At 57.2% G+C, this 12,720-nt stretch overlaps 1 protein-coding gene across 12 annotated transcripts in view; it reads right to left on the reverse strand.

Moving 5' to 3' along the window:
- Nucleotides 1-12,720, reverse strand: part of LOC126986937 (longitudinals lacking protein, isoforms A/B/D/L-like) — a 39,252-nt gene that overhangs the window by 9,503 nt on the left and 17,029 nt on the right. For 2 of the 12 annotated variants that reach the window (XM_050843462.1, XM_050843461.1), the window contains exons 5-6: nucleotides 8,614-9,171; nucleotides 4,441-5,394 (exon numbers count right to left, since the gene is read on the reverse strand). The exons of 3 other annotated variants lie outside the window; for them this stretch is intronic. In XM_050843462.1, coding sequence (XP_050699419.1) covers nucleotides 4,951-5,394; nucleotides 8,614-9,171 — 1,002 coding nt within the window. In that variant the 3' untranslated portion in view covers nucleotides 4,441-4,950. Of the gene's footprint in view, nucleotides 1-1,131; nucleotides 1,893-1,915; nucleotides 3,086-4,439; nucleotides 5,395-5,628; nucleotides 6,573-6,745; nucleotides 7,237-7,259; nucleotides 8,330-8,613; nucleotides 9,172-12,720 lie in introns of those variants that run through there. 7 more of the 12 variants (XM_050843460.1, XM_050843456.1, XM_050843459.1 and 4 more) reach the window with 7 other exon arrangements.

Here is a 12,720-nt window from a genome sequence, read left to right on the forward strand (position 1 = left end):
CATATTTCCTGCTCCAAATGATGGTTCGTGATCTTTGGTTTTGCTGAGAGCTGGTGCCTCCAAGACAAAGGGACTCGCACACAGTCGTCCCCTCGGTGAGTCACGCCGGGACTCGGGGCGACACACCCTCCCCCAAACGGCTGGACAGCGAGTCGCTCCTCGTCCACCAGGGCCACTAGGAGACAAACACATTAACACTCACACGACGACGGTTAGTTAGACAGGTATGTGTTGTCTCCGGGGTGCCTGCGGAGCCGGTGGGGCGGGTCGCGGCTGGACTATCTGTGGTGGTCCTCGCGACAGGCGTTCAGCTTGTGGTAGTGGAGGCCGCTCTGCTGGGCGAACTTGGCGCCACACCGCGGGCAGCCGTACGGCTTCTCACCAGTATGGAGGCGCTCGTGTTGTCGCCGGTGGTCGGAGCGTTTGAAGCGGCGGCCACAGTAGGTGCAAGCATAAGGGCGAGGGTCGGGCAGCGCCTGCTGGTGGTGGTGCTGCTGCTGAGGCAAGGGCGCCGCCCGGACAGTCAGGCAAGACCCTCCTGTCAGCCACAGGTGCGGCGGCAACTTCGTCGCCATCCTACCCAAGCCACCACCACCACCACCACCACCACCAGCCTGCAACACATGGCAAAGCCTCGTCACACACCCTCGTTCTCCTTATTTTAACCTAGTATACCTAGTTACAACAGTCATTATCACAAGGCAGGGGAAGGGGGAGGGTAACAAGTGAAACACTCAAAAGTCAACAATAACAAAGCGGGAATCAATGGGTTAACTACACGTCCTAGGCCGAGGTCCCTGCCCGCCCGCCCCACGCGCTGCCCCTCCAGGCGGTAGGCACGGGGCCTGCGGGAGGCTAGCGGCAGATGCTCAGGTGGTACATGAGCGGGCTCTTCTGGTTGAAGCCTCGGCCGCACCGCTCACACCGGTACGGCTTCTCGCCCGTGTGGATGCGGACGTGCTGCGTCAGGTGGTCCTTCCTGCGGAACTGCTTAGTGCAGAAGGGGCAGCAGTGGTGCTTCGGGGCAGACGGGTCCCCCCCGCCCCGGCCCCGCAGAGAGATGGGTGCCCCCATCACCCACGCCGTCACCACGCCCTCCGTGGGCCGCTCACTCACCTCCCAGCCCTGGGAACGAGAAAGCCCACCTTCACTTTACAGAACAGTCTCCGAAGATCAAAACGCTCTCTCAAGTAACTAAGTCCAGTTTTATGTAGCATGCTAAACTGTCTCCACTGAATATTTTCACTATCTGTTACTACCACAATAACAAAGCTTGCTGGTCAACTGTCACTTCACTTTTAAGTCAACCAGCTGACGAGAGCGGCGCCCCCAGCTCACGAGTGAGTGACGGAGGGGTGGGTGGAAAGATCCCCGCCCACGCCCAGCCCTGACTCGGCCGAGTTTGTAAGGGAGACGAAGGCGTTCATGACATCCGAGGGGATACCGACGCATGACATGCTGGAGGACGCCCCAGACATGCCCTGATGGGTCATGTCGGGCAACAGTCCGCCGCCGCCGCCCATCCCGCCAACCCCAGCCTCCATGCCAGGCTGGGGATTCGCCTTGGGCGGCGCCCCGCACGCCATGGGGGAGGCCGTGCCGGGGGCCTCGGGGGTGCCGGGGTGGTGGGGCCCGCACAATTTTTTCTTCATGTGGTAGTGGTAGCTGCTCTGCTGCGTGAAGGTCTTCCCGCACAGGTTACATGCAAAGGGCCGCTCCCCAGTGTGGATGCGGCTGTGCTGTTTGAGATGATGGTTAAGCTTGAAGCGTTTCCCGCAAATGTGACAAGCGTAGGGGCGGAAGGGGTCGCCGGTGGGTGTGGTGGAGGGTGCGGGCAGCGAGCCAAAGCCGAGCGACGAGTGCAGGTTGGTAAGGGAGTCAAACAACACGCTCTGCAACAGAAAAGGGCACTGCTTAGAACCTGCCCACACCTGCTGTTGCTACACCCAACACTCCTGCTAACCCGGCACACCTGACCTCCACGTACACCCCGCCGCCACTGCTGCAAAACCTGCAAAACACCCTTGGAAGAACCCTGACAATGACACCACTACCTGCACACACCAAACAACACCTGCAACAGACTTCCCCAACTCAACCAAGACCACCGAGCCGCCGCCGCCGCCGCCGCCGTCCCTACACCGTCGACAAGGGGAAACAATACCACAACGCGCAGCTTGCTGCCGTCCCTCAAGCAACAAACAACTCACCCTCCAGCGATCAGCTGCCATGCCTTGAGGAAGATTACATAGCCACACGGTGACACGCAATGCTAGGGGCGACGCTGCTCCGTGAGGAGAGGGAAGACACCTGTTAGGTAGTAAGCCACACACACCTCCGGCCGGCCAGCCAGCTACTGCACGTGCTCCTCAGCGGCGCCCTCCTCCCCGGGGTATCAGTAAAACGTTTGTGTCCTTCACTTCACTTTATTCAGCAGGCGTTACCTGACCGGAATTGAGGGGGAGCTGCTATGAGCCCCAATACAAAGAAATACAAAGTCTACTGGCGCTGCCGCAAAACTTACACAATAATGACTCAATAAAGCTGCCTTAAATACCAAGACAATCATTACGAAATAATATCTTAATGCTGCCACACTCGGGGCTCTTTATTGGTCTAAGGCGTAGAGGGCGTTGGGCGGCTCCGCGTGCTTCCTCTCCAGGTGGTGCTTCAGGATGTGCATGCGGCTGAAGGCCTGGCCGCACAGCGTGCACACGTACTTCTCGCCGGTGTGAATCCGCTCGTGGTTCTGGAGGTGCTGCTTCTTCTTGAAGCGGGCGTCGCAGAAGTGGCAGGGGTAGGGCCGCTCCACGCTGTCGTCCAGTCGCACGCCCCCCGCCACCACGCCCATGGGAGTCATGGGTCCATGGGTCTTCCTGTCGTTGCGGTTCGAGGCAGCAGCAGCATCCAGCAGGGCATGGTAGGGCATGCCGCCGGCAGCCACTGCTGCTGCTGCCGCCGTGGACGAGTCCATTCTCAGTATGTTTTGGGTCACGTGGGAGCCGAGCCCCAGCAGGGGCTGGGCTGACAGTTCCGGGTTTGGCTTCATGCCACGCCTGCCGCCGAGGAGGGCGTCCCCACAGCTCTGCAAGAGACCGACACCCGTACTTTAGTCTCGAGGGGGAGCAGCTCCGGAGGGCCGCCGGGACGCCTCATCTCCCTCACACAGACTCTATGCAAGACAATTTTGCTGCCTCACGCCACCACGTGGAAAAATATAGCCATCAACAAGACCAACACTCAACTACACCCCGACAGCCGGACCTCAGGTGTTTAGTAGTAAGGCCCGCGGGGGATTCGGGCGCCGCTCCTCCACCTGTGGCATATGCTGGCGGCCCAGGCGAGGGGGCGGGGCCCAGGGGCGGGTCCCCCGCACACATCACACATATCACGAGATGATCGTCTCGACCTGCATCGTCTTCGCGGCCTGCGGCGACGCCGCGCCTGGATCGCGGCGGCGCCACCCCCTCCCGCAGCCTGCAAGAGTGATCAGCTCTGACGCAGCCCTCAGTGCCTCGCCGCCAAACCCCACCAGGCAGCCCTGCACGGTACTTACTGAACCAGCCACGTACCTCTTTTCTCTCATTAACACACTGCCCAATATCCACCGCTCTGGCCATGGCAGCCTTTTAAGGAAGTAAAAGCTAAGGGAATGATTCGTGTTTATTTCCTTACAATAATGTACAAGCACAAGATGCCACAAAGGGCGACTCTGAGAACAATAACCCTAAAGCCCTGCGTCACCCTCCGCGCCGGGGAGGGGTGCCCCCCCCTCAACCCGTTACTCTACCCATTGTTCCGACACCGGCCCCCCACCCACCCACCAACCCCGACCCTCGTGTGTGTGTGTGTGTGTGTGTGTGTGTGTGTGTGTGTGTGTGTCCACGAGTCTATCGCTTCAGCACACGGTCAGAGAAACGCGTGCAGGGGGGCGAACCTCGAGATTACTTATGGAGGATGACCTTCTGGCAGACCTTCATCCGCACGTGCTTGAGGAGGGAGCTGCGCTGCGTGAAGGTCTTGCCGCAGGAGCGACACGCGTACGGCCGCGACCCCATGTGGATGCGGACGTGTTCCTGCAGCGTGTAGCGCCGCTTGAACCTGAGAGGGCAGTAGGGGCACGGGAAGGGCCGCTCCTCCGTGCCCACCGCCGGCATGCCCCCCCTCGCCTCGCCCCACCCCATGCCATAGCTACCCCCACCAGCGCCTACGCCAACCCCTACGCCACCGTCCACTGCAGCCCACCCACCCCCACCCCCACTAACGCCCCCGACACCTGCACCACCGTTACCCTCCGCCATGGTGGTCACTAACACCCTCATCCTATGTGACAAGCTGCCCTCAGGTGCTCGTCCCACACTATCTTGGAAAGGTGATAAGGCCAAAATGTCCTTGGCTTGCACCAGAGCGCCCTGCAACAAGAGGAGACCTACTTTAGAGGAGAGCAATGGAAGACAACCTCTACTTCACATCCTTCTACTGCACACGCCCCCCCGCCTGCACCCCCTCCCCCCCTCCCAGGAAAGGCCTACAACACTACGGGACGAGGACGAGGGAGAACAAGGACGAAAATAGGTTGCAGTTAGGAAGAGGAAGTGTTCATCAACGCCATTAACGCCTAGGCCAAGAGTTTGTGTTGCCCCCCACCCCTACACTATCTTACCCATACATGCTTGCCCATGGGGAAGAGTCAGCTGGGACCTGTCAGCACTACATGGAGGGAGGTTGAGGAAAGGCCGCCTACCGCTACTGCTGACGTCACAGCCACAAGCCACATCACCAACTTCCAGATGGAAACTTTTAGACAAACCAAACCAACACCAGCCTTAAATATCTTTGATGACAGCATTCCTTTCTTCTTCCCCACCCTAGCCTCCCTCCCAGCCCGCCGCCACCCTGCCCAGCCACCCACACACGAGGCACCCGCTTCTCGGCCCGCACTCCACACTTTCAATACTTGTGTGCCGGACTGTGACTGTTGAGTGGGGGCGAGTTTGTGTGCTCGACGTGGTGCTGTCCAGCCAGAGCGTAGGCGGAGGATGAGGGCGGGGGAGGGGGCGGATAGGGGAGTCGAGGGACGGGCCCGATCTCGAGGTGGGCCTTAGCCATGTGTCTCTTGAGGGGCGTCATCTGTGTGAAGCGCGCGGGGCACCGGGAGCAGGCGTACGGCTTTTCGCCCGTGTGGAGCCGCTGGTGCTGGACGAGGTGCTGCTTCGTCTTGAACCGGCTGTTACAGAACAGGCACGAGAACGGGCGTAACTCTGCGTCCGTAGTGAGGGAGGCGACCTGAGGGTTGAGGGCGGGGGCGCAGTGCAGGGGGACGCGCGCTAGGCCGAGGATCGGGGCCTCGCCAGGGTGGTGGTGCTTGGACAGCCCCGGCCACCCTTTAGACTCCTGCAAGGAGAAACAGTCTACCTTAGTCCAGCGAACGGCACCAGCCGGCGGGGGTCCTCACGGCTCAACACTAGATGGTGAGTCTGACGGCACCGCGGCAGCACACTACAGCTACAGGATGGAATGGGTGACACAATGATGGGGCCCTTCTCTCCCCGCCCCTTCTTCCGTCCTTCCTTCTGTACCCTCTACACCTCGCATTCCTTCCGTCAGGTGGAGATTGACAGAGCATCGTAAATATCAACAGATTTTATTATTAGAAACTGCAGAACAGGTATTTTGAGCAGCAGGTGGACACTTACTCCGGGCCCTTGACGCTCGTCCCGGAACTATCAATAAGTGTACAATGAATAAAATCTGACAGGTTCGGTCACTGTACGGTCTCCGGGATCTGACAGGGTTCGGAGTAGCTAAATAAAAGCCTAGGTGTGTTTGTCGAGAAAATACATACATTCACTTCAGGTATTATTATAAACGTAATAGTGGAAAAAGTGTGCTAAATGAAGCAGCGTTACGTACAAACATTGTTGTAGAGATACAGTAATGAAAGACTGCGTGTAAATCATCACAATAAACAAGAGCTAAGCGTAGAACTACACGGAAAGTTTATTTGGTTCTCTGATGAGTCACGCAGAGGATGCCGATGCGAGGGGCGGCACGGCCTGACGCGTCCACCGCCCAGGCCCGCCCGCACCCGCTGACCCACACACACGCACACACACACACACACACACACACACACACACACACACACACTCACACACACACAGCACAGCCCTCGCAGTCTCAGCCTCAACAAGGTGTGTCAAGAGAGTGGAACCTGGTGACAGCGCGTCTCAGTAGTGCGTGTGTTGCTGTTGTTGTTGCTGTTGTTGTTGGTCGCCGCTCATGCTGGGGTGAGCGGGTGGCGCGGGGGGCGGGGGCGCGGTGGGGTAGAGACGGGGGTAGTTTGGGTCTGCCGAGTGCTTGCGCCGCACGTGGCTCATGAGTTGGTGCTTTTGTACAAAGGCGCGGCCACACAGGCGGCAGGCATAGGGCCGCTCCCCAGTGTGGATCCGTTCATGCTCGATGCGGTGGTCTTTGCGCTTAAAACGGCGCCCACAATAGCCGCACTGGTGCGGCCTGAGCATCTCCTCATCCAACGAGGCCATTTGGTAGTTGAGGGTAGCCATCAGCCCCTGGAACAGAGCAGAGGAGAGCTGCTTAGCAAGGTCTACCCCAGCTGGCGGCTCTACCACCCTATCACCACCACCACCACCACCACCACCATCACATCACCATCACTACCACCACCATCACCTTTACCATCACCAGGACCACCACCACCACCACCCACCTCCCGCTAACTCACCGACTCTCCTGCAAACTCTATTTAAAGCTTCGCTGAGACATCATTGTATTAATCATTGTAATATTGGTCCCGTGGAGGGAGGGTTAGCGGCGGCGCTACACCGGGTAGTGTGTGGTGAGGTGGGTCCGCCAGCTCTCTCGGTTCTCCAGCACCACCCCGCAGATGGCACAGGTATTGGTCTCGTCGTGGTGGATTTTCTCGTGAATCTTAAGAGAGTCCTTCCTTTTGAAACGCTTGCCACACACCAGGCAAGCGTGGGCCCGCACCTCGGAATGTTTGGTGAGGTGGTTGCGCAGGTGGGTCTTTTGCGCGAAGCGGTGGCCGCACACCTCGCACACAAACGGCTTGTCACCGGTGTGCACTTTCTCATGGATCAAGAGGTGATCCTTCCTCTTGAAGGCCTTGTGGCAGTAGGTGCACACAAAGGGGCGGTCGCCGTCGCCACCCGCTGGGTCCCTGAGCCAATCCAGGTGGCAGGCTTGCCAAGCGCCCTGCAACAGATGAGAGGAGAACCTGCCTTAGCCAGCAACTCTACAGTGGCTACTTCTGCAGCACCAAGGGCCGCGCCACCCCCTCCCCTCCAGCCTCCTCACACAACCCACTACTCGAGATAGCCCTCTGGCGCCTCCTGACAACCGCAACAGCAACCTCCCCGGAGCAGCAAAACGGCGGCGCTGTAGCCGCACCTGACGGCCTGCTGCTGGCCGCGCTCCGTGCGGCACCAAGGCCGCATAGGGTAACTAACCCCCCAGGACATGCACAAGCCGGAGCTTTCCAAAGCGCAGAGCGTCACCTCACCGCTGAGTTTATCACCTCCGCCACTGCACGCCGTCAGCCCGCCTCAGCCGCCGGGGTGCCCAGCACAAACTAATAGATTCCATTGTCCTGCAATAAAAAATAACTTCCCGCGTCAAGCTTTGATTCCCCACTGCATGGCACACCCACGCCCGCCGGAACGTGCTCGCGGACACGCACTTGCTCCCAAGACAGCTCCAAGGTTACTCCCGCTCGATATATCACAGTCCCGCCGAGGCCAATCAATACCACCCTTGGAAGAGTAACCACTTCAGCGATCTACGACCCAACGCACACGACTCCTCCGGCGGGCTGACGCCGGCCTCACGGGAGCCACCAGGCGGCCCTGTGCCCCTTCAACCACAAAGCATCCCACCGGGGACCTCAGGGGTCGGCCGGGGAGGTATAGTCACCCTCGAGCTGGGGCTCAGCAGTGTCAGCAGCGATGGCGGCTGCGGCGTTGTCGCTGGCGTGCGCTGCGCTGCGCTGGAGGTGATACTGAAGGTGGTAGCGAGTGTTGAAGCGGCGCGGACACAGGGGACACTGGAAGGGCAACATGCCGGAGTGGAGGCGCAGGTGTCTCCTGTAATTGTCTTTGCGCTGGATGATCTGCCCGCACACCTGGCACCCGAAGCCCGGCGGGAGGGGGCCAGCGCCGGGGTCACTGGGAAGCAGCGCGCCCTCGGGGTACGGGAATGGCGGCGCCAGACTAAACACCTTGTCGACCATACCCTTGACAACCTCTTCCTCATCACCACACCCATCGCCCCCACCACCTCCACAACCCCTCTGCAACAAAAAAATAAGCTTGGCGTCACAATCTACTCAGGAGGCGGCCAGTAGTAATGTGCTTCCCTTTCCCGCCCTCACTACATACCACGTCCCGTCCCGCCCGTCCCGTCCCGTCCCGTCCCGTGCTGGCGGCAGGCGAATTAGATGTTAAACTTTCTGAGGTTGGTGTGGTGCCCAACGCTGTGGATCATGTGGTACGTGTAGTGTGACCTGGAGGAGAAGAACTTGTTGCATATAACACACATATAGTTTGGAGGGGCACGGGGGCGATCCTCCCTAACCTTGGAGTCCTCCGCGGTGGGATCAGGGGCGGTGCCGTCCGCTGGCGTAGTGGCAGGGTCCAAACCCTCCAAGCCCGAGGTGGAGGCGGAGGTGACAGCAGGGGCCAGGGGGGTGTCGGGGTCGTAGGCTGAAGTGACGGTGGAGACAAGGCCAGAGGTGGCGGCTGGGGCGGCGGTAGTAGAAGAGGAGGTTGAGGCAGGGGTTGAGGAAGAAGCTGAGGCAGGGGCGGTGTCGGTTGTAGTGACAGGAGCGGAATCAGCAGGAGCAGCCTCAGCAGCAGCAGAGGTTGCGGCTGCAGGGACGCCGACGGAGGAGGGGCGGCTCCGGCTGCGGCCGCCCGCCTTGTTGGTGCGATGTTCGAGGCTGCGGGTCACGTGGTAGTTATAGTGCGACTTGTTGATGAACTTCTTGTTGCAGAGGCTGCAGGAGTACGGGAGGTCGCCCGTGTGCAGACGCTCGTGCTGGGTGGCGTCGTACTGGCGGCGGAAGAGCTTGCCGCAGTAGTCGCACGGGTATCTGCGGCGCGGCTCCCCCGCCGCCCTTGACACTATCCGCCACTGCAAAGAGACACAAGCACGCTGCTGCGCCTCAGTGCTGCAAACACTGACGACCACTCCACCACAGCCACTCACCCTCGCCCGCCCATCCCGCTAAGACACCTACAGTACAGGAGCCTCACGCTCAAACCACACTACACACTAACAACTGGACTCACTATATATATATATATATATATATATATATATATATATATATATATATATATATATATATATATATATATATATATATATATAGATATATATATATATATATATATATATATATATAATCCTGATGCATATTTCCTTCACGGTGCCTCGTAAAAGCACAGGAAAAATTTTACTATCAGCATTCCTCAAAGTGGAGCGACGACTACAAGGCCACAGCCCCGCCCCGCCCCGCCCCGCAGCCCGGCGGTCGACCCTGGAGCTCAGTGTTCCAGACTCCCCGCCGGCCCCCCGGGCGCCCCGCCGCCTCGCCCCCGCACCATGCCCCGCAAACCCGCTCCAGCGCCGCCCCCTCCCGCCCGCCAGACGAGGGGTGAGGGGGAGCGGGAGGAACGGCGGCTAACCTCACACTGCCCCTCGCACCCCCAACACCCCTCCACACCGCCCCCCCCGCCCGAACCGTTCTTCCCAACACTGAGGAGAAATACCAGACGCTTTGGTAGCAAAATATTTATTCAGGAACACAGTTTGCACAACACACACACACATACACACACACACACACACACACACACACACGGTAAGCCTTCCCGTGCGTAGCTCCACGTTCACATTCTCATAAAACTTTCCAGACACTTTTTGAGCGCTCGTCAGTGAAACGCAGCGTCTGACACGTCCAGTCAGTCATGTTGGCACGCCTGTTACAGGTAAGGGTCGTGACTGAGCTCTTAGAAAACAAACGTGTGACATGCAGGGTTTATGCAATACTCAGAGCTACGAATCCCCTCTATAACTTAGTGTGTGTGTGTGTGTGTGTGTGTGTGTGTGTGTCTCTCTCTCTCTCTCTCTCTCTCTCTCTCTCTCTCTCTTACCACTACCTCGATTGAAAAATAAATGTGTAGGCTTCACCCGACAACTTCCCCACCATCTCCACAACTTGGCTCACTCCCCACTCCTACCTTGTCACCCCAACGTCTGAACACCCGCTCCACCACCCCCCCATTGCCCCCCTCTCCTGAACAACCTCTGCTCACCCCAACTTTTATCTGCGTCTGCGATATTTATCATTGGGGGAAGAAGGGGGAGGGGAGGAAGGGGAGAGGAGGGGAGGGGAGCGGGGAAACCAAACCTGACATCTCACACAATGGCGATTCACACACACACACACACACACACACACACACACACGACAGGTAACACGTCACCTTCACTACATCTACAGGAACTTAGTGTTATTCATCTTAGGAGTAATTCTTATCGCTATTGTTAACTATGATCTTACTGCCTTGCTACTGACGCTATACGGCTATCACTACCGTCGCTACTACTACAGGAAGCTGAAACTGGCTGTAGTGAAAGGACGCTGTTGGGGGGCGCCTCCTCTCAGGTAAGCGAATTAAGGTAACCCCCCCCCCACCCTCATTAGACTTGTGGTGATTAACTCCTTTGTTCTCTCAACGCCCGTCTAATTATTCTGGTAATTAACGTGTATTTATTTTCTGCTAGGTTGGTTGGTTTGTTTTTCTCATTGTTGTCTTTGTATGTGTGATTCCTTTTATCCATTTTTTTTTTGGTTATTGGTCTTTTTTTATATAATTCTGGTCAATTTCATCATCACTTTTGCATGTTTTTTTATCCCCATATTTGGATCTGCCGGAATTCTTCACATGCCAGATAAGGGAATATTCTTTTTCACGGCCTGACCTGCGCAAGTTCAAGGCTGACAAATTTTCAGGTCAGAGAGAAGGTCAAAGTTCCCTTCACTCCTACACGACTCTTCACTACTCACAACTCGCCACTCAGTTCCGGGTCATCCAACTTGTCTTTTTTTTTCTTCCTTTTTCTTCTTCATAAGGAATCCTACCACTGCTATTTATTTTCCACTCACTGTCTCAAATGCTTCATCACTCTCTTGGCATTTTCTTCATTATTCACTCTATTCACGCACATCTCAACCAGTTTTTTCTTCCTTATTTTATGTGTGTCGCTTTACAATGACCCTCACCGGTTGCTATTGTTGTTGTTGTTTCCTTTACTGTTATTGTTTCCTACTCTTTCTCTTCCTCACTCTTCATTCCCTTCTGGAGCACACACACCCATATATCTTCCTTCCTCTTCCTTTGCAAACTCTTCTACTTCTCTATACATCACGTCGCCTCCACCAGTTTTTTTTTGTTGTTGTTGTTGTTGTTCTTTCACGTCACTATCGTCTTCCTATTCTTTATTCCTGTCTTGAGAATCCCCGCCACTTATTTTCTCTCCTACTTCTTTGTCTCTCCTCTCATTCTACTCCACACCCGCCTTCACTGCTAGATGTCACTGTCACCTTCATCCCCATCCCCAAAAAATGATCCCTCAGCCATCGCAACCTAGCTATCTATCCACCCTTCAACCTCCACTTCTACCCTTCTCTCACCCTTCCCTCCCATGTCGCCTCTCCATTACAATCACCAACATCCAACGGTAAACAATGCCAATAGACGCCTAAGGAGCTCACTAGGATAATCTCTTTTTGATCCCCACAAAATGCTGATTCCCTTCACGCAAATCACCTCATTAGCATTACCGCCCGTCACAAGTCACTCTCTCAAACTCGAACATGGATGAAAATAATAACTCAAGACATCTATTGCGTTCGTCTTGTACAGTCTCCATGGCAGCTCTCATCGTCAAGTCATGTAACACCCTTCAGGCCACCCCCACTACACCATTACCCCCCGCTTATCACCTTCTCCCTCAGGACTCTCATTACCATCTTCATCACCGCCACCCCCGTGCCCGCCACACACCTAACGCATCGTTTCCGCATGCTCCTGCCGGTCGTGGAAGCTCCCAGTGAACGAGGATGCCACCGCGACCTTTACCTTGCTCACCCTCCCACACACCCGCCTCTCCCACACTCCCTCCCTCCCTCCCATTCCAGCACTTCCCTCTTTGTCTAGCGCTCCTCCTGCACCCCCCTCCCCCCACCCTCTCTTCCATGCGCTGTGCAATTCTCCCTCTGCCTCCCTCAACATTTTCCTGTCTGGCGCCCCTCTCCCTCCCCGGCCAGTTCCTCCCCAGCCAGTCTATCACTGAGGGTGCTGCTGCTGCTGTTGTTGCTGCTGTTGAGGGTCCGCGGGCCCCCCGAGGCCGCTCAAGCTGAGGCTCTTCAGCTTGGTGTGATGCTCGAGGCTGCGGGTCACGTGGTAGGTGTAGTGAGACTTGTGAACGAATTTCTTGTTGCAGATCTGGCACGCGTACGGCTGGTCTCCCGTGTGGCGGCGCTGGTGCTGCTTGGCGTGGCTCCGGCGCAGGAAGAGCTTACCGCAATATGCACACGGGTGCTTGCGCTTGCAGGAGTCCCCTGCCGGCACCGCCCCAACCAGGCCGCAAGCCCCTGATAGCCCGGTAATC

The sequence above is a fragment of the Eriocheir sinensis genome, chromosome 63, assembly GCF_024679095.1.
Source record: "Eriocheir sinensis breed Jianghai 21 chromosome 63, ASM2467909v1, whole genome shotgun sequence".
Taxonomy (NCBI): Eukaryota; Metazoa; Arthropoda; class Malacostraca; order Decapoda; family Varunidae; genus Eriocheir; species Eriocheir sinensis.